This window comes from Felis catus, chromosome D1 (assembly GCF_018350175.1).
Source record: "Felis catus isolate Fca126 chromosome D1, F.catus_Fca126_mat1.0, whole genome shotgun sequence".
NCBI lineage: Eukaryota > Metazoa > Chordata > Mammalia > Carnivora > Felidae > Felis > Felis catus.
Window position 1 is genome coordinate 68594016 of NC_058377.1, and position 20122 is coordinate 68614137.

General features: G+C 52.1%; 1 protein-coding gene across 11 annotated transcripts in view; it reads left to right on the forward strand.

Moving 5' to 3' along the window:
• The window catches only part of MICAL2 (microtubule associated monooxygenase, calponin and LIM domain containing 2), a 225826-nt gene that overhangs the window by 93371 nt on the left and 112333 nt on the right, over nucleotides 1–20122 (forward strand). For all 11 annotated transcript variants that reach the window (XM_023239563.2, XM_045038968.1, XM_023239564.2 and 8 more), the window contains exons 7-15: nucleotides 1373–1528; nucleotides 5062–5162; nucleotides 9478–9735; nucleotides 11074–11189; nucleotides 12051–12177; nucleotides 12979–13069; nucleotides 14145–14292; nucleotides 15473–15672; nucleotides 16073–16179. In XM_023239563.2, the coding sequence (XP_023095331.2) occupies nucleotides 1373–1528; nucleotides 5062–5162; nucleotides 9478–9735; nucleotides 11074–11189; nucleotides 12051–12177; nucleotides 12979–13069; nucleotides 14145–14292; nucleotides 15473–15672; nucleotides 16073–16179 (1304 nt within the window). The remainder of the gene's footprint in view (nucleotides 1–1372; nucleotides 1529–5061; nucleotides 5163–9477; nucleotides 9736–11073; nucleotides 11190–12050; nucleotides 12178–12978; nucleotides 13070–14144; nucleotides 14293–15472; nucleotides 15673–16072; nucleotides 16180–20122) is intronic.

Sequence of the window (20122 nt, forward strand, 5' to 3'; positions counted from 1 at the left end):
AGGTACTGAGATAAAAATCCAAGGTTTCCAGTCCAAGGGATTTTTGACCGAAGTTTGGGAATGCACATGAGGTTTGCATATACTGTGAGCAAATGTGGGGGCAGTTCTCAGGGGAGGCTGAAGACAGAGGCATGTCCGCCAAGCCTGCTCATGTGATGAGCGCCTTGAGTTAAGCAAAGTGCACGGCGTCTGGGACAGAGGGAAAACTGGGGACTGTGGGCTAGCCAGCTGCTAGAAAGAAAGGGGGTTGGCAGAAGAATGAAGTCTGACCAGCTGCTTGGGGTCCTCTCTGTCACCGCCGTTAAAAAGCTAAACCATTGACACTTACAAGCACCCCAAGGAATCATTGTACGAATCAATTGCAAGTTAAAATTTTGTCTACTCATTCTATATTTATTGAGTGTGGACCGTGTGCCCGTCACTGGAGACTGGAAATAGAAAATTTGTTAAAATCCCCATCCCACAGGAGCACCTGGGTATCTCAGTTAAGCGTCCGACTTCGGCTCAGGTCATGATCTCACAGTGTGTGGGTTCGGGCCCCACACCGGGCTCTGTGCTGACAGCTCAGAGCCTGGAGGCTGCTTCAGATTCTGTGTCTTCCTCTCTCTCTTCCCCTTCCCTGCTCACTCGCGCTCTCTCAAAAATAAATAAACATTAAAAAAAATTTGTTTTAAGTTTAAAATCCCCATTCCACAGGAATTGAGTCTCATAATCCTTTTCAAAGGGGGAAAACATGAAGAATGCTAACAATATAGTCTTCATCGTCAAGTTCAAAGTGCATGTGTCATGAATGTACCTAGCAACAGCGCCTAACAAATCTTTCTCTTTTTCGTTAAAAAAAATTTTTTTTTAACGTTTATTTTTGAGAGACAGAGAGAGACAGAGAATGAGCAGGGGAGGGGCAGAGGGAGAGGGAGACACGGAATCCAAAGCAGGCTCCAGGCTCTGGGAGTCAGCCCAGAGCCTGATGCAGGGCTCGAACCCACGAACCGTGAGATCGTGACCTGATCCGAAGTCAGGCACTTAACCAACTGAGCCACCCAGGCGACCCCCTAACAAACCTTTAAAAGGATGAGCTCTCGGATTGCCTTTAGGAAGATCACTTTGGCCTTTTGTCTGTGGAAACCTAACCAGAATAATTGGCCCTCTAGATTTCAGGAAAGGAAAAAGCCCTGCTGACTTAGGCCTCTGGTGATGTGTTTCTTCCTCAGGTACAAGCCTTGACATTTCCACCTGCCCTGATTCTCTACAGATGCAGAATTCTGGTTCCAGGGGCCTGTGAGGCATCTGAGAATAGCTTCCTCCGTAATCTTTTTCACTTTTCCCACCAAATCCAGAAGAAAGACTCCCTTTTTCTCTTCGCCTCATGCAGGGTTCCGAAGGAAAGAATTCCGTGGGAAGCTGGCTATCGCGATCACCGCCAACTTCATAAACAGAAACAGCACAGCCGAGGCCAAGGTGGAAGAGATTAGCGGGGTGGCTTTCATCTTCAACCAGAAGTTTTTTCAGGACCTTAAAGAAGAAACAGGTGGGACCCTCACCTTTCTCCAAACCAGGCCATGTCCAATGCTGGGCTGTCCCAGTTTTGGGGATTGGGAGCCTCACTCTGATAAAGCAGAAGCCCAGACTTCTCCTTAGGAGAGAAACGGGTAGGATTCCTTCAAGGACAAGGGCAATTCTTGAGAAAAAGTTCTGGCTGTCGTACATGAAAATGGCTAAAGATGGATTTACTCAGTCAACGTTTACTCAGTGCACATTACGTGCCAGTATCAGTATCATGGGATACAGAGTTGAGGTTGACATGGTCCCTTCCCCAAGTGGATCCTTGTCCAGTGAGGGACAACCATCCTAATGCAGGGAGGTTGGTCTATGCCCGCGTCACCGTGAGCTTCAGAGAGCCCTCTGAGGAGGGAGCCAGTAACCTGAGGTTAGCCCCTGAAGAAGTGTAGGTACTTCTGTGCAGTGTGCCAGCCGTCCTTCCCCACCAGGGACATCCAGGGATGCGCAGGGAGCATGTACTCACCCCAGCGCATCAGTGTCCCCCAGCCGTGGGCCTTGAGGAAAGAAGATCCTCATTCCTTTACTCAACAAATATCTATTGACTGCCTACTGTGTGCCAGCTGTTGTTCAAGGGCCTGAGAAAGAGCGGGGGGCAAAACGAGACCCCTCTCTTGGATCTTATATTCTGCTGGGGGAGACCGTTAATAAACAGACAACTAGTACGTCAGGCAGTCAGAAAGATGGTGCAGAGAAATCCAGCCCAGGGAGGGGAAAGAGGGGGGAAACGCTCCTGCCAATTACATAAATCCCAGATTTTTCTTTTCACCTGATTTTAAAATAGGTATTTCTCCTCGAAAGGCAGTGTAACAACAATGTTGGACAAGATTTTCATACCAGAAGTCAATCATCCACACCGAGTATCACCTCGCACAGAAAGAGTTCTCATGTTCACATACTTCTTTTCAATAATCGTCTGCCTCGTAGCCCCACTTTTCACAGGGCCCTGGCTCTTCTCGGGGTGTCAATACTCTTTGTGAATCTGATTTTCTCCTCCAGCATCACATTTGAAATACTGTCCACACTGCAGCCAGGTCCTCCTGATGGTCAGTTTTGCAGCCACAGAATAGCTCATTAAGTAGATGCACTGTCACCGCCTAAGCATTTAAATTGGAGGCCGGCAGGGGCGCCTGGGTGGCGCAGTCGGTTAAGCGTCCGACTTCAGCCAGGTCACGATCTCGCGGTCCGGGAGTTCGAGCCCCGCGTCGGGCTCTGGGCTGATGGCTCAGAGCCTGGAGCCTGTTTCCGATTCTGTGTCTCCCTCTCTCTCTGCCCCTCCCCCGTTCATGCTCTGTCTCTCTCTGTCCCAAAAAAAATAAATAAAAAATGTTGAAAAAAAAAATTAAAAAAAAAAATAATAAATTGGAGGCCGGCAAACTATGGGCGGCCACATGTTTGTGTTGCCTTCGAGCTAAGAATGGTTTTAATGTTTTTGAATGGGCTGAAGAAAAAGCAAAAGAAGACTATTTTTCAACAAATCGAAAGTTACATGAAATTCCAGTTTCAGTGCCCATAAATGAAAGTTTCTTGGGGCACAGTCACACCCACTTGTTGACATTGCTACCTGTGGCCGTGAGTGGTTGTGGACCCTGATGGCCCACAAAGCCCCAAATCCTTACTATCTGCCTGTTACAGAAAAATGTCTGCTGGCCTCTGGTATAGACCTTCCAGTTGTGCACTGTTACAGGTCAAACTGCTCCCCGGGAATATTTCAAGTTTCTAGGAATGGGATTCCTTATTGAGCCAGACTGTGCCACTCACTGGCCATTATGATGTGTGCCCATTGGGCGATCCTCTGAGTTGCACCACAGTGGCATGATTTTATTAGAGTGGGGTTTTTTGGTTTCTTTTCTTTTTTTTTTCTTTTTTCTTTTCTTTTCTTTTCTTTTCTTTTCTTTTCTTTTCTTTTCTTTTCTTTTCTTTTCCTTTTTCTTTTTCTTTTTCTTTTTTTCTTTTCATTTCTTTTGTTTTTCTTTTTTTTTCTTTTCATTTCTTTTTCTTTTCTTTTCATTTTTTTTCTTTTCTTTTCTTTTTCTTTTTCTTTTTTTTTAGGATTTTATGTTTTATTTCTTGTTTTTTTTTTCCTAAATATAATTTATTGTCAAGTTAGCTAACATATAGTGTATATAGTATACTCCTGGCTTCGGGAATAGATTTCCATGATTCATCACTTACATACAACACCCAATGCTCATCCCAACAAGTGCCTTCCTCAATGCCCATCACCCATCTTCCCCTCCCCGACCCCCATCAGCCCACAGTTCTCTGTAGAATGTTTTCATTCAGCGTATTATGTTCTTCTGAATGATTTAAGAATTGTCCAACCCTCCCTTCCTCTCCAAAACCAAGAAGATAAATACTTCAATAAACCACCAAATATGAATTATGACAGGACATTGAGTGTGTTTTTCCAAATGTCTCCGTGAGTTTCCTTTACATTTCGCTGGGACGGTCACCTTTGGCCATTGTTTCACAGTGCCCCTGTCACAGTGACACGGATGAATTTCCTCTGATTCTCAGGGGAGCCCTCTGCATTGATGGCTGTTTCCTATTTAACGGTAATAAAGGGGTTCCTCTGGTTACCCAGCACACCTCTATGTCGGCTGCTGTTAAAGTTGTTACGTGTCTGTTCCTTTCTCTCCAAAGAAGCTAAGCCAGTTCTCAAATTTGCACGTGCATCAGAATCCCTCTCGGGCTTGTCAAAGTGCAGATTGCTGGCCCTACCATCAGAGTTTCTGATTTAGTAGGTCCTACGTGGGGTTCTGATCATGCACACTTCCAAGTTCTCAGGTGACGCTTCGGCCAGGCGCTACGGCTTTGTTTTAAAAGCAGAAACCTAGTCTCTCGAGCGTTTTTGCATTTGCTGGAAAGTACAAAAAGGTACAACCCAGCCCTCCAACCTGACTTGTTCCTGCCAGGACACCTGGGTTTTCCCACACACAGGAGAACGGGAGAAACATGGCTTAGCACAGCCTTGGGAGAATTGACACCACTCTCTGACTCTGTGGTCACATGGAGGGCACGGTGGCGATTGGGAATCAGACCGGCTGGGGTTCAAATCCCGGGACTACTGTTGCTTTGCTGCTATGCTGTGGACAACTCTTGGCCTTTCTGCAGCGCTAGGCTCTAACTTGGAAGTGCTGGTCCACAGCCCCTAAGGACTTTGAGGTTTTTTTTTTTTAAGGCGCTTTAATCATATCGCAATATATAAGTATGCCAAATCAATATATTGTACACCTTAAACTGATAACATGTTACATGCCCATTATATCTCAATTGAAAAAGCACATAGGGTCTTAGTGGGGCTGTAAAAGCTAGCTGTGTGGAGTCAGGTAAATTCTAGCACTCCGTTTTCTCTTTCCCAGCCTTGTGTGTTTTCAAAACTTGCCCAATAGGAGTATATGCAGGGAAACAACGGCACCTGCGATGCAGCAAAGTAGAGCTCTTGGCATACAGCGAGCGCTGAGGGAATCAAACTGAGTCCACGCCTCCTTCTCTCTGCAGGGATTGATCTGGAGAACATTGTTTACTACAAGGACTGCACCCACTATTTCGTCATGACTGCCAAGAAGCAGAGCCTGCTCGACAAAGGCGTCATCATTAACGTACGTATCTCTTGGCTGGGGTGTCCTGTCTTTCCCTTTGTGACCCAGCAAGCGTGGGAGCAAGATGCCGTCCTGCCAGAAACCGAGCAAAGCGGGAGGCCAGAAAAGGGCCAGCATTTTCCTTCCGTGCGGTGTTGTGTGAGCGTTGAGTGAAGGAGCCGATACAGGCAGAGGTGTTTCTGCAGAACGCTGGGGGGTGGCGGTGGGGGCTGAGACCCTCCCCCGGTTGTTGGTGTGAGCCTTTGCCACCGAGAGACGGGCTGAGTCTTCTCCTTCTCCGTGTCTCATTCAACCCTGCTCCCTTGCCTGGGAGGTCTCATGTCATTCGGAGGCAGCTGTGGGCTCCTTGTCCGAGTGGAACACGGAGACAACATTCGCTGGTGAATTTCACATGTGGCCCTCTAGTCGTAATGTCCTGTGGAACCCTCTCTTCTCACAGGCACGAAGGCTCAACTTGAATCTTGGCTCTGCCACCGATTAACTCAGGACTGTGACTAAACGCTGCTTAACTTTCCTGAACTTCGGTCTTATCTGTAGAACAGGAATAATGGTTTCTGTCCGAAAGGGTTGTTTGCAGGAGTAAATTTTAACAGGTATACAGAGCAACGGGCCCCGTGCCTGGAGCATATAGGGGGGGTTGTAGATTCCCTCTATCATTTCTGTCTGGTTTGGACACCTGCTTTTTGGTCCTGCTGGCTTCCTGGCCCCTGCTTCCTACCTGTGCATCTTCATATTTAAACCGAGTACGAGGCTAGAAGAAAGGAGCACACAGAGTGGTGGGCCCTGGGCTGGAAGCTGCTTTGGGCAGGTTTCCAACCTATCCAGAGCCTCTGTTCCTGCTGCCCCTGCTGTAGCCTCAAGATAAGGATCATGCAGTCCGAGGTCAGCCTGCTCTCCGGGTGGCGGCCTGCAGCTCAGGCGGCATGGTGACTATTCAGTGTCGCTTGTCGAAGAAGAATGTGCCTGTCCTCTGACCACTTTGTGCTGGCAGCCGGCCGGGTGGCATTAGTAACCCAGCCCTCCCCTGGGCCTCCTCTGCGTGGCTCAGGGCTTGCTGAGAGCCTGAGCTGCAGACAGGAGGCTGTGAATGGGGTGGATGGGAGTTGAAAGGAACCGACTGAACACAGCCAGCAGATGTGTGAGCAGTGGGTTTTGGCATCTGGTGCCCCACGGCTGACCCGGTCTGGGGGAGGTGGGGTGGTGTCCCCTTCTTTCCTTTATTCCACGGGCATCCCTCCCAAAGTTACCTCCTCCATCGAGAGGCCAATGGCAGGTAGTGAAGGACTATTTGGGGTCCGGGGCTTCAGGAACAGTGGAAACCTTTGCCAAGGAGGGGCTGAGGAGGCTTTTGTCAGCACCCACCTCTCACCATGGGAAGTCAGGCAGAATTTGACATGGGTTTCTTATTTCACTGGCTGAGTACTCCAGCCTGTGGGACACTAAGGTTCCCTCAGGGCATCCCAGGGCATTTGTCCAGGCCACGACATGTTGCCCATGGTGATTCAACTCTTTGGCAGTTGTCAAAGCCCCTTCATACCCCCACGTCCCTGTCATCACACAGGTGGGCAAGCGTGACTCACTCTAACCGCATAATGACGGTGGAAGATCTGGGAGCAGATCCCAGGCTCGTGGGTGTCCTCACTGGGGCTTTCTTTCCCCTCAGAGAGTCCAGGGGCATCTTCTGAGCTGGTGCTGAGGGGCTTTTAAGATGAGACAGGAACTCTCCTCTAGAAGTTCTAGCCCACAGGCTGGACGTGAGAGGGCTGGAAAGTTCTTTGGTTCAGGAGCCCTGGCCAGGAGTCTCCATGTGCCCGGCCAAGCTCTGTAGCATTTGCATAGCTGGGAGCTGGTCCATCTACCCCGAGCCACTCAAATTAACATTCTTGTCATGCTCCCGGAGGAATGGCAAGTCCTCTCTCGTTTCCTCTCCCTGCATGGGTCAGCATCTTTCTGGAGGCACACAGAGGTGCTGAGTGAATGTGTGTTGAATGACTGACTGACCTGCTTCCCCACCTATTCCTACTGACCTCTGGTCTTCCATGGCTACTGAAGGGAGAGTGAAGTTCCTCCTCAGGAAACGATGGCTTTGGGCTCCCAACTCTGCCCATCTTGCTCTCCCTCACAAGGAGGGTGGCCTGTCATCCTGGCGCCCTCTCCGGGCTGGCCCACATTCGTATAGGCGAAGGCTCCTGGATAGAGCAGGCTTGGTCTCGCCATGGGGGGAGGGAGCCTTGTTTCCAGGTGGGTGAGGCCAGCGTACATCATAGCTGGTCTCCCAGTGCTGAGCCCAACCTCATTCGAAACCATTGCCTGACCTTCTCTTCTGATCTCCAGCCTTCCTTTCAGCTCAGCACGGGGGTGGGGAGGTAGGGGTGACTGCTCTTCCCATCAGGTTCCCCGCCCTGTACTATTCTTGCCGCGTCTCTCACTGTCCCTCCTCTCTGCTGAGGACGCAGCCTGTCTTCAGTACCTATGCGTGTGGCAAACGGGGCCCACCTTCATCCTCCTGCATCTGTCTTAATTTAAAACTACTTCTCCAGGCCTGCCCACTTCGCTTAGGGTCCCTTCCCACCTTTCTCTCCATTGTCCTTGTTTTCACCCCCTCCCTGCTGCTCCCTGTCCTGCTTCTGTACCGTCCCCTCTCCTGGGACCTCCTGCCATACGAGGTCCCGTGGCTCCTTCCAGCAGCCCTGGGCCGGGTGAGCTGTTACCCCAGCCCAGCCCTGCAGGTCCCCACACCCCTGTTTGGGACACCAGCACCAGGCGTGACCACACTCCCCCATCACCCAGCCCACCTCACGGGCGCTTGTGGGCATGCTTTGAAGAGGGAGTATTTTCAAGACCTCTCCATTCACCCTCCCCCATCTCATCCCCACGTTTGTAAGGGAGGAAATTGGTCATGTGACTGGTGGAGCAGGTAGGAGAAAGGAAAGGCGAATGACAGGAGCTCCAGCCTGAACGCCGTGACCCGGCAAAGCACCCTTGGGCCACCGCTGGGTGCAAACTGGGTGATGCACTATGGTGTGAACATATGAGAATTTCTGCGATGAGGTATTTGAAATCACGGCTATGAGGAAAATGGACACAGTAGGTCGCTCTGTTTGTAGATGTGGCTGTGCCTTCCAAGACCTTTATAAATACTCTTGTTGGTGCCTCAGGGTGGGGAGGGGAGGTCCAGGGGCGCGCTTCCCCACATGCTGTGTTTGTGCCATCGTGAATTATAGGGAATGGAAATTCCCACTCACTTTGCTCTTCTCACGTGCCAGGCGTCAGGCTGGGGATTTTTATGTCTGCCATTTCCCTCGGTCCTCACTGTATGAGGTGGATTTTGTCATTCCTGTTTTACAAACAAGAAAACGGAAACTCAGAAGACTTTGATAACTTGCCCAACTTTACTCACTGCGTAGCAGGGGTGGACTGTGACCTGATGCTCTGGATGGCCCCACCAGTCCCCGCCCACACCCCACCCTCCTCAGGATCTGCACTTCTCTGCTAGCTTTCGGGAAAGAGAGTCTTCTGGTTCCTTAACCACACGAGGAGCAGATTAGACTCTGGGGGACATGCTATGGGGCAGTGCTGGAGTCCCTCCAGGATGGGTGTCCTGGTGCTGGAAGCCAGCGCCCTCCAGGGCTGTAGCAGTTAACACTGTGAGAGCAGAACAGGGCCCTGAGCAACCCTCAGCCTGGCCAGAGAAGAGATAACTGATTCTGCAGAGAAAGTTCAAGAGTTATGCCAGTTACCCATTTCTTTTCTGGTCCTGTTTGCCCACTAAACACAGTATGTCCGGACCGTATTATTAGCGCAGCTTCGTCGGCTATAAAATCACTATTACTTACTCACTCTTTTGTCTTTTCATTTTTGCTGAAGGTTATCGCAAGAACCGGCCATATGAAATTTACTTCCGTGTTTACCACAAGACCATTACTGAGTAAACTGTTCATTGCAACACTGTGTTCTCTGTCAAAATTCCTACGTGAGACGGTTCTTTTAGAATTTAGTGCCAGGAAAACATTGCCTCCCCTAGGAATTTCTATGCTTCCTTCTTTCTGATAAGGAAAGCCTTGCCATACATCACATTTCCCTTTTGCCTCGGATGCCAGGAAGCTCAAAGTCAAGTGCGATGCTTAATCACAGCTCTGTTGGCCCGTACAGAGGGCTGATTTGGTTCCTCTTGATTCCTTTGGCCCTGATTTTCTGTTTTGATCAGCCTCACTGTCCAAACCCATTCCAAGTCCCTTTGCAAAGATGTGGGTATGAACACTTGCCCTTTCCAGGGGCAGATTGCAACATTTTGCTCCTATTCTCCCCCCCCCAGGACTACATCGACACGGAGATGCTGCTGTGTGCGGAGAATGTGAACCAGGACAACCTGCTTTCCTATGCCCGAGAGGCTGCAGATTTCGCCACCAATTACCAGCTGCCATCGTTAGACTATGCCATGAACCATTATGGGCAGCCCGATGTGGCCATGTTCGACTTCACTTCCATGTACGCCTCCGAGAACGCGGCCTTGGTGCGCGAGCGCCAGTCACACCAGCTACTCGTGGCCCTGGTGGGCGACAGCCTGCTTGAGGTAGCGCCCCCCCATTCCTGGTAAAAGACCGATCCCTGCATTTATGGTGTGGCCAGCAGCCTGTGCTGTCGTTCAGCCAGGGGACAGATGGGTGCCCTGCCAGTGTGCCGGACTCTGCCAAGCCCGTGCTGGTCTCCAGTTTGCACCTGCCCTTTGACCAAATACAGAGAAGCTCATTCTATCTTCCTCTCCTGCCTCTGGGCTCTTCGGGCCGACCTCTTTGTCAAAGTACAAAATCGGTCAGCCCCGCTCTGAACTTTACAGGCTGGCCTCCTGAGAACATGCACGCCCTCAGCTGGACCATAACTTCTTCCTCGCGTGGGGAGCTCTCTCTGGGGCCTTGCAACATGGAGATCGTAGAGGGTACAAGAAGGCATATGGGGCCCCAAGTCCAGTTTCCGTCCATGGCCTCCCTGCTCAAAGTGCTTCCCAGAGAATCAGCAAATGCAAGGATCCTTAGATAGAATGTTTTCAGAAGGATTACATTTTTATCTTTAAAGTCAGCACTAACCAAAAAAAAAAATGTGTGTTTATTCCAAGTAAGAGTCAAATTCCAGACTATGCTTTGGGTGCCCATGGGACAGTTCAGTTAGAACTTACTTCGGTCAGGGGCGCCTGGGTGGCTCAGTCAGTTAAGTGTCCGACTTCGGCTCAGGTCATGATCTTAGCGTTCATGGGTTCGAGCCCCGCGTCAGGCTCTGTGCTGACAGCTCGGAGCCTGGAGCCTGCTTTGGATTCTGTGTCTCCCTCTCTCTCTGCCCTTCCCCCACTTGCACCCTGTTTCTCTCTCTCTCTTAAAAATGCTTAAAAAATTAAAAAGAAAACAAGAGCTTCATTTGGCGAACCAGCCCTTGCTCCCCGTGGTGTGTGGGCTGTGCCCTGCCCCCTCCGCCCCCGTCTCCCTTCTCGGCGTTCTCTCTTGCTACCCTCCTCTGCTCCTCTACCGGGCACCGCCATTTTCCAGCCAGCGTGCCTTTGCCCATGCTGTTCCTGAACGGGTCAAGATGAGAATCCTACCCATTCTTTAAAATCCTCACAAATGCAGCTCTTTTGCGAAGTATTCCCTGATTTCCATCGCCTTCCCCACGGTGGGGGGTTTGCCTGTGCCTTTTGTAAGCCCCAAAGCAGTTTTGCTGTTCCTGTGATGCAGCACCCTTTACACGGGACTTTGTGCTATAGCTAATTGTGTTTGCGGTGAATCCTAGGGTCCGTCCTGTCACCCCTCACCCCCCTCCAGTGCCTCGCAAGGGCCTGGCAAGCCCCAAGTGCTGGGTCGAATGGGAAGGCAAAGCGGGGGCCTTTAGAATTAACGGGAATGTTCCACACTTTCTTCTCCAGCCGTTTTGGCCCATGGGCACAGGCTGTGCCCGAGGCTTCCTGGCAGCCTTTGACACGGCATGGATGGTGAAAAGCTGGGACCAGGGCACCCCTCCCCTGGAGCTGCTGGCCGAAAGGTGAGTATCGGCGGCAGGGTTTCCGGCTGGGGGCAGGGCTGGTTCCAAAATCAGACAGGAAAGAGAGCAAGGCTGGCCTTTAGGCGACTCCCGGATGAACCTGGGATGAATCTTTCATTTGCCTTCCCACACGGGCCCTGATTTGACCATCAGCATCCCCAGGAAAACTTTCTCTGTCATGCTCTGCCCCCTTCAGTGACTTCTTTCTTGGGGCCGGGACCTTACGACCTGAATGCAACAGGGAAATCTTGACCTGGAGCGGCCCTGAAGTTGGGGTTCCCAGCACTGCCTGGTCACTGCAGAGCCAGAAGAGGTTTAGGGGGAAGCCTTCACTGCAGCGCTGAGTGTCCTCCCATGGGGGCTGGATCTCTGACATCCCAGGCCTCTTCTGCTGCTGAGATCCTCTGGGGCTTCCGCCCAGACTCCTGCTGCTGGCCACGTGGCTGTAACAGCTGGTGGACCGGGGGAAATCAGGGCTGGTGAATGGGACAGGCCTCTGCTGGTCTTGGGTGTGGAGGTCAGTGGTCATGGGGGGCAGGCCATAGGACGCAGCTTGGCTGAGTGGTGGTTATAGCAAAACCACAGGTCCCTCTGCTGCCAGCTGTGTGTCCCTGCCCTCTTCTTGGGGGAAGAAGGCCAGTGTCACTGCCTGTGGATCCCCTCCCACCTTCTCTCCAGCCCTTCGAATCTCCCCCACTTTGTGGATCCATGAGGAACCATGAGGGCCAGGCTTTGAGGGGAGGAGTATACAGACATATCCAAGGAGCCTTTAAGAGCAGAGCAAAGGGGGGGGGGGGTGCGCAGACAAGGGCCTGAGGCTGCCCTAGCAACCCCTGACCCCTGGGCTTTGCCTCATCCTAGAGAAAGTCTCTATCGGCTGTTACCTCAGACTACCCCAGAGAACATCAACAAGAACTTTGAGCAGTACACGTTGGACCCAGGGACACGGTACCCAAATCTCAACTCTAACTGTGTCAGGCCCCATCAGGTAAGTCCTTCCCTGGGCCCTATTGGGGCCACCTGTCACTGAGCAGTGGGTAGGGGTCATGTAAAACCTTGCCACATTCCAGATGAATCACTGGAATCTACTCCTGAGATCGTTGTGACACTGTATGCTAACTAACTTGGATATAAATTTAAAAATAAATACATTAATTAATTTAAAAAGAAAAAAAAAACAACAACAAGAAACTTTGCCACATCCCTGGGACTGAGGCCACCAATGCCTCTTGGCTTGGGTGTGGGACCACTTCCTGTCTCCAGGAGAGCTGCAGGAGAAAACTAGAGTCAGCGTGTGTCTAGCCCACAGAAAGAACTAGAACATGTGTGGTGTCCACATCTGCACATGTGCTTACATGTTTATTGTCACCGCACATATGCGTGGCTGAGCATGCCTCCCTCAAATAGTCTCCTCAGCCAGCCATCAAGTCCTTTCAGTTCGCAGTCCAACAGTCCCTTTTGCTCCCGTTGACGCAGAAACACACAACTGCCAACTTCTTCAGGCAATGGTACGAAGAACGGTGTGATGCTCTTAAAGTTAGCCAATTGCATTTTCTCACGCCTGAGTCCCCCTACATTTGGGTGGACAACTGGGTGGGACCCGTTGCTCTGTGTCTCAGGTTCCCCGGTTCTCTTGCTGAAGGCCATGGCCTCCAGGGAGAGAGGAAAAGATAGATGGTGGACCCTGGGTAGAGGCTGGGTCAACCCTGAGACTGGCTTTTGGGGAAATTCCGGTGGGCAGCTATGTGGTCTCTTTAAAGTCAGCACTAACCAAAGTGCTTGCTTGCAGGTGAAGCATTTATACATCACTAAGGAGCTGGACCAGTGGCCTCTCGAGAGGCTGGGCTCAGTGAGGAGATCCGTGGGCCTCTCCAGGAGGGGTAAGCAGCCGACCCGGGTCCTCCGCCAGGCTGCTGGCGTGGGGGTGGAGTGACCGTGGGGGCACAGACCCTGCAGTCCAGTAGGCTATTCTGCTATGAGCTGTGTGACCTTGGCCAGGGACTTCTCCTCTGTCTTGCAGCGTCCTCTTCTCTAAAACCAGGACAGCAACAACGCCAACTGTAGATGGGTTGGAGAGGAATCAATATGCATGAAGAACTTAGGACATGAAAGTGAACTGGGGAACTACTTTATTGGGGCCTTGCTTTTCTTTCCCTGGTGTTTCTAGTGTGGAGATCTTGTCTCCCCAGCTAGATAACAAGCTCCACATGCTACCCTCTTTTCCTGGTGGAGGGAAGGGATAGTTACATGATCCATTGGCCTCGCTCAGGTCCCCGTCCTGCTGAAAGAGCTCTCTGGCTTCTGTTGCCTGCCTGGACCCCGCATCCTCCCAATCTCTGGGTGCACACAGCCTTACTGGCCACCCCTCCTTCCCTTCATGCCCCACGCCCCACTGCTGCCACCCCTGTAACAAGCTGTTGCATGTAGCCTGGCCGGCCTTTCTAGATTCTTGCCATGGCACAGCCCTCTTCTGTCTTCCCAGAATGCCTTCTTTTGTCTGATGAATCCCTAGACACTCCTCAAGCAGCAGGTACACCTGCTCCATGACTCTCGCTTTGGCGAGTTCCGCTGCCCTGGCAGACGAGGAGCAGACCTGCTCGCGTGCCCCCGTACCCACATCTCTGCCATCACAGCACGGTGTCATTGTCACCTGCTGCCATGTCTGCCTGCCCCACCAGATGAGATGTTGGCAGGGTCCACACAGTGCTCCCCGCTGTGTTCGTATGTAGCCTCTGACTGGCGTCTGGCCACAGGGGGTCTCAGGGATTCTGCTGCAGGAGAACATGTGTCCTGTCCCAGTATCCTGCCCTCCCTCCCACCGCGCTGTTGACAGGGTGCCTCGGGGCTGCACCCATGCTCTTGGCCCTTGCCTTGGTGCTGTTCTTCCTGGTCCCCAGGGAGGCTGCTGAGACTTCCCCAGAGCCCGTCACCACTGTGTGTCTCCCCTGGCTGCAGAGTCCGACATCCGGCCCAGCAAGCTCTTAACCTGGTGTCAGCAGCAAACCGAGGGCTACCAGCACGTCAATGTCACCGACCTGACCACATCCTGGCGCAGCGGCCTGGCCCTGTGTGCCATCATCCACCGCTTCCGGCCTGAGCTGATGTGAGTCGGGGGCTCCGGTTGAACCTGCCAAGCCCTTCATGGCCCAAGGGGACCCGGGGACAAGGGGGATGAGAGCTGTTCTGCGAGATGCAGAATCTTGGCTCGAAACGTATCTTCTATTGGAGGTTTTCTTAAGTTCTTTTCCATTCGCACTGATTACTCTGTCAGCAGCTTGCGTGACCTGAGTTCCTAATCTGTGAGGAGGAAGAGCAGCTCAGGCCGCATGCGTGTGCCTGTCCCCGCATGTCCTCTCTGTCACTGGGGAAATCGAGCCTCTGCCCTTGGGCGTTCTTGTCCCCACGTCCCCTCTGTCACTGGGGAAATGGAGCCTCTGCCCCTGGGCACTCTACCCACAAGAGAAGAATTCCGGGCAAGACCTCATTCTGGGAACCAGTTTGAGTTTTACAGCCGAAGGAATTCGAACTGAGATGTAGACCAATCAGCTGTGTGGCACTAGGCAGGTCACTTGCCTTCTCTGAGTTTGTGTCTTCGTCCACCTATTGGCAATAATGGCAGCATCATTAGGAACGCTGGACACACTTTGTGATGTTGAAGGCCCAATAATACATCTATTGATGTTGGATTCAAATCAACTGCAGAGTAACTGCAGGCCCACGAGTACATTCATCCAAAAGGAGGAAAGGAAACCCACCAAAGGGTTAGCAGTCGATACCTTTAGGAAGTGAGGTTGCCTCAAAAAGGGGACGGGACGCTCACTTGTCACTTTATATGTGTATACACCTTGATTCTTTTTCTTATGAGACATTCATATTACTTTTAGAATTAAAAGCACAAGAACATAAAGGAACTACTTAAAAATAAAGTAGCAAACAGGTGTAAATTATCTTCCCATTGTTCCAGCCCAGGCAGCAATGCCTAAATCTGATTTGGTCCCACCCTGAGTGAGAAGGAGCTTCCCTGGAGAAGCATCGGGTGTGTGTGTGGAGGCGGGGGGGGGGGGGGGGGGGGGGGGGGAGGGAGGGGAGGTGGTGGTGCTGGTGAGGGCAGCAGGAAGGGGATGATGAGGGCAGGGGCTGGGGCCACACCTCCCTCCCCACACCCCTGCCACTGAGACCCGGCAGAGTGTCACTCATAATGCTCCTTGTGGGTAAGTTTGTTCAGCCCATTGTTCACACCCATGTCTCCTGTCCTTGAACTTCACTTTGTTTTGATTCTCCAGCAACTTTGACTCTCTGAATGAAGACGATGCCGTGGAGAACAACCAGCTGGCATTTGACGTGGCTGAGCGTGAGTTTGGTATCCCCCCGGTGACCACAGGCAAGGAGATGGCATCAGCCCAGGAGCCCGACAAGCTCAGCATGGTCATGTACCTCTCCAAGTTCTACGAGCTCTTCCGGGGCACCCCGCTGAGGCCTGTGGGTAAGGCCCTGCTTTGGGGCGTGACTTTGCTGCACCCTTGGGCCATCTCTGCCCCATGCCCATGTCTGGATGCTCTGCTCTCTGGTGTCATCTGTTCTGGGGCTGGCCCCTGCCTTTCCTCTCACTTTGAGGCCAAATGGGAGCGGACCCCACCCACCCAGACCTGTGTGTGTAAGTGGATGTGTGTGGCAGGTGCCACGAAAGGTTGAAGGTCTGCCCCTGTGGCTGGGAGGTCACGGATGGAGCTACACAGCCCCTACCCAGCTCACTTGTATCTTTCGTTGCGGGTAAGGGAGTTATTTGGAGGGACCTTGTAGCAATGACGCCCTCTCCCACCGCCCTGAGTCCTGGAGTCACGGTGGCGGGTTCTAACCTCCATCATATTTTTATTTATGAATAGATTCTTGGGGCAAAAACTATGGAGAAAATGCTGACCTCAGCTTGGCCAAATCCTTCATTTCTCACAACTATCTCAACCTCACGTTTCCGAGGAAGAGGACCCCGCGAGTAAGTGTCGACCTGCTTCTGTTTGGTGTCTCTTTGCTCATGGATGGGGCAAGGGGGAGGGCAATGTCCTGCTCTCCGTCTGTTAATGCTGATGAATTACACAGATAAGGTGCTCACGGAAGACACGAGCAAAGCTCAGTTTAGTGACTGACCACTTTTGGAAGTCGCCCCGGCACCGTGTAGCTAGCTTCAGTGACCTGAAAGTGGTTCTAGGAAGGGCGTGGCAGAGAGCTGAGAGTTCACGCGGCTGGAGCGTTTTTTAAAGTAAATCAATATTATGCTATATGTTAACTAACTAGAATGTAAATAAAAATTTGAAAAATAATAATAAAGTAAATCAGATTAGCCCTGGCTGCTAAGGGGGGAAGGAGGAGACGATTTCTCCCTCGTGAAACAGTTTAGATCAGGATCACAATGGCTGTTAGTGGCACAGGTGTGTGGGAATACTACACTGACACAGTCTGTTCGGTTAATTTCACTTCCTTCTTTCCTCCCTCCCTCCCTCCCTCCCTCCCTCCCTCCCTTCCGCAAATGTTTACTGCACCCTACTGTTTGCCAACGTTAGGGCTGAATTCTTTTTGACAAGTAGCAAGTATACAGAGGTGAAGAAGGTATGCCTTTGAGGAGCTCAGAGCCTAAAGAGCTTCCCAAACTTTCCTGACTTACAGCACCATCGGTCCCTCAGTAATTTTTATCACAGTGCCCCTGGCTCAAAAGAAACCCCTATAAGTTCTGTTTGCTAAGTAGGTATATGTCCAAGTAACTTGGTAGGGGTATTTTGCCAGGTGTATAACAGACCTCACCGTGTTTCCCTAGAAAATTTAAAGTATCCTATGACTCCTCTACAAGTATACTATGGGGCCACGGGCTGCCCTGGTACACCGTTTGGGAATTAGGAGCCTAATGAGAAATTGTCATTTTATTTGAATGATGGCATCACCATGCTAGACAGGATACAAGTTATCTTGCTCAACGTGCTTATTTTACAGATCAAAAAAATTAGAGGCCCAGAGATATCAGGTGGCAAGTACTCACACAAAGCTCACCTCCCTCCACAGAGCGGCGGCACAGCCGAGAGTGCTGCGGGCCTTTGCGTGTGTCTGAGTCTCTGTAGGTTGCCGACAGTCTCCTACTCGTGGTCAGTCGTGCCCAGTCCTGCCAGCCCTCCACCCAGGGTGGGGCTGGGGCCACGTAGCCTCCTTTCTTTCCCTCAGTTGTGTGAGCAGTGGTCAGTTTTTCCACTGAGGTCTAGGCTCCCAGCAACGTCGTAGCCTTTGAGCTAACTCCAGGAGTGGGCACGTAATGTTCTGCCACACCCTGTCTACGGGACGGAACGGGCCAGCAAGGCGAGGGCTGGAGCAGGAAGGTGTGTGGGTCGGCACACCACAGCTAAGGGGCCACGCCTCGCCCACGCACAGGCTCTGTGCGAAGACACCGTGGCCTACCGCACGTCCCACTGAGTGCAAGCCACCTTCTGGAGCCCAGTCATAGGCTTATTTCACCCCAGCCCAGCTAGCTTTCCTCCAAGGATCCCCACTTTGGGCTTCCCCATTCCAAGCAAGCCAATGCAGCCTTTCTGGAAACAGAGGCAAATATTTAACCCCTTTATCCATTCACCGGCTTTCTCCCACCACTCAGCCCACAACTGGGAACAGCAGGGGGAACTGGAAAGGAGTGTTTACACCTGTCACTCACCCCGCCTCTGTTTACAGAGTGACAGAATTGAACCAGCCTGGCCAGCTCTGGGTCACGTGGTAGGAATGGTCAGCCAGGCCCTCCAAGGGCTGCTAGGTCCTCACCCTACTTCTCGCTGGCTTTGCTAGGAAATGCAGGGGGAGTGGGTGGGCTCTGCCTGGCCCCGCCCCGGCTAAGTTTGAACCATGTCCAGTCACCCCAAAGTGTGCTAAATGGACTGCCCATCCTGCGAGGGGTCCGGTCCCTCCCCCTGCCCCATTTATGTCTAGGATTTGCCACGCTGTTTGGACAGGTAGAAAGAGTAGGTCATTGAAGTAAGTGCTTGGCATGGGCATTATCTGTCCTCTTGTACCTCAGATTGATCGAATGCTTCCTCTGGGTGGGCTGGTGAGTTAGGCCCCTGGATCACATTCTGCCTTAGTCATCACTGACTAAGAGGCGGTCCACCGCTCAGTGCCAGTGCAGTGATCAGACCACACACAAGGTACCCCCTCCCCATCTGACCATGTGTCTTCTTGTACCCGCACACTATTTGGTTTGGGGAACCTACCTGCAATCCTCTTTGGCCTTGGCATTTCCCACAAGCAGGGTACTCCGTACGCTCCAGCTTCCCGCAGGATGGGCACGGAGGACGTCCGCACAGGAGACTCTGAAAACGGCACACACCCAGAGGCTCCACCATGGTCACACCCAGATGGTGTCGGTGCAGTTAGACACACAGTCCTCAGCGCCCCAGCTCAGGCGCCCCTATGGACCAGCCGTGCAGGCTAGACCTTGCCCGCATGACTACGCCACAGCACACAGCCAGGATCTGTACACATAGGGGCATCTGTATTCAACCTCACCCCCTTTCCCCACCCCTCCCTGGCCCTGCCGATGCCCTCACTACCTTCCAGAGGAGCATCTTGATATGGGGATCGAGGAGCCCATATTTGTTCACAATGCGGCATCTTAATCTGGAGAGGGTCCGGTTTTCTCTGTGGAGCCAGTCTTAAAAATTTCGCTCCCTCTCTCCTGGTTTTCACTGCTGGCATTAAATTGTTGTCTCATCCCTAACCCTGATAGCGTCCAAATCCCAACCAAGCTGATCAACTCCAGGCAAAATAAAAGACTTTTCACCTCCAAGGGCCTTGTTTGCTTTTAGAGAATGTAACTTTCCCCTCAGTCCCCCAGGAGGATCGTCCCTCTGGTGAGTGGTAAACGACTGAGGTTGACCGATCACCTCCGGAGACTGAATGGCCATGCCTGGGGAAAGAAGAAGAGCTTGGGGATTATATTTTCCTCTTTAAAAGCTCTCAGTCTGCTTCTGAAGATCTGCCTCTGGTCCTGTGGCATAGGAAAATTCCCGGGGACTCCAGAGCTCCTGTCACTATGCACCACAAGTGACGTCTGAACACACATACGTGGTTCCTGTCCTCCTGGGTATGTGCTCCTAGACCTACTGCTTGTGGGTAATGCCTGCATTTATGGCCACTCCAGTCACTGCATATAGTATGTTACGACACACTCGGGGCACCTGATCTTTCTTTCCCCATTCTGAGCCCACTCCTTGGAGGACAACACAACACAGACGTGTCCCTTATTCATGACAAGCCCATCCCAGGAGCCACGTGGGCAGCCCCAGGGTATTCATCCTGCTCAGCTGGCTGACTGTGACCCAGGCGGCGGGCGTTCTCCGTCAGCACTGATCCCGGGAGAGTGGAGTTCACAGAGCATGGCTCGCGTGGGTGTCTGGTCTCAGCAGTGAGGGTGCCCGCCCAGCTCTCCTCTCCTCACTCCTCCCACACAAACACTTTCCAAAGAGCCAGGGGCATTAGGTAAGGAAGTCTTTCTTCCATCCATATTTACTGAGCATCTATATTATGTGACGTTCTTCTGTCGGCGCTGAGGGTAGAGCAGAGAACAAGACAGGCAAGGAGGCTGCCCGAGGATGCTGACCTTCCAGGGGCACCGTCTGAATTCCTCTCCCCTTCCCCAGCTGCTCTCACAGAACCTCCACCCAGCAGCCAGGGCTCCCCACCAGCTTTCTAGTACTTCTCAATTCAGAGATGTGAAGAAAGCCCGGGAGGGTCGAGAGCACCGGGTGCAGATGCTGCCCGGCCGAGCAAGCACCAGGCCTTCGAGCTGCCGCTGTGGCACCTGCGGTTTGAAGGCTGATCTCTCTCCTGTTCTCTGTGCAACACAGCCAGGGATTCTGAGCTAACCTACAGAATGGGAATACGTTTGAAGCCAGGCAGACAAAACCATA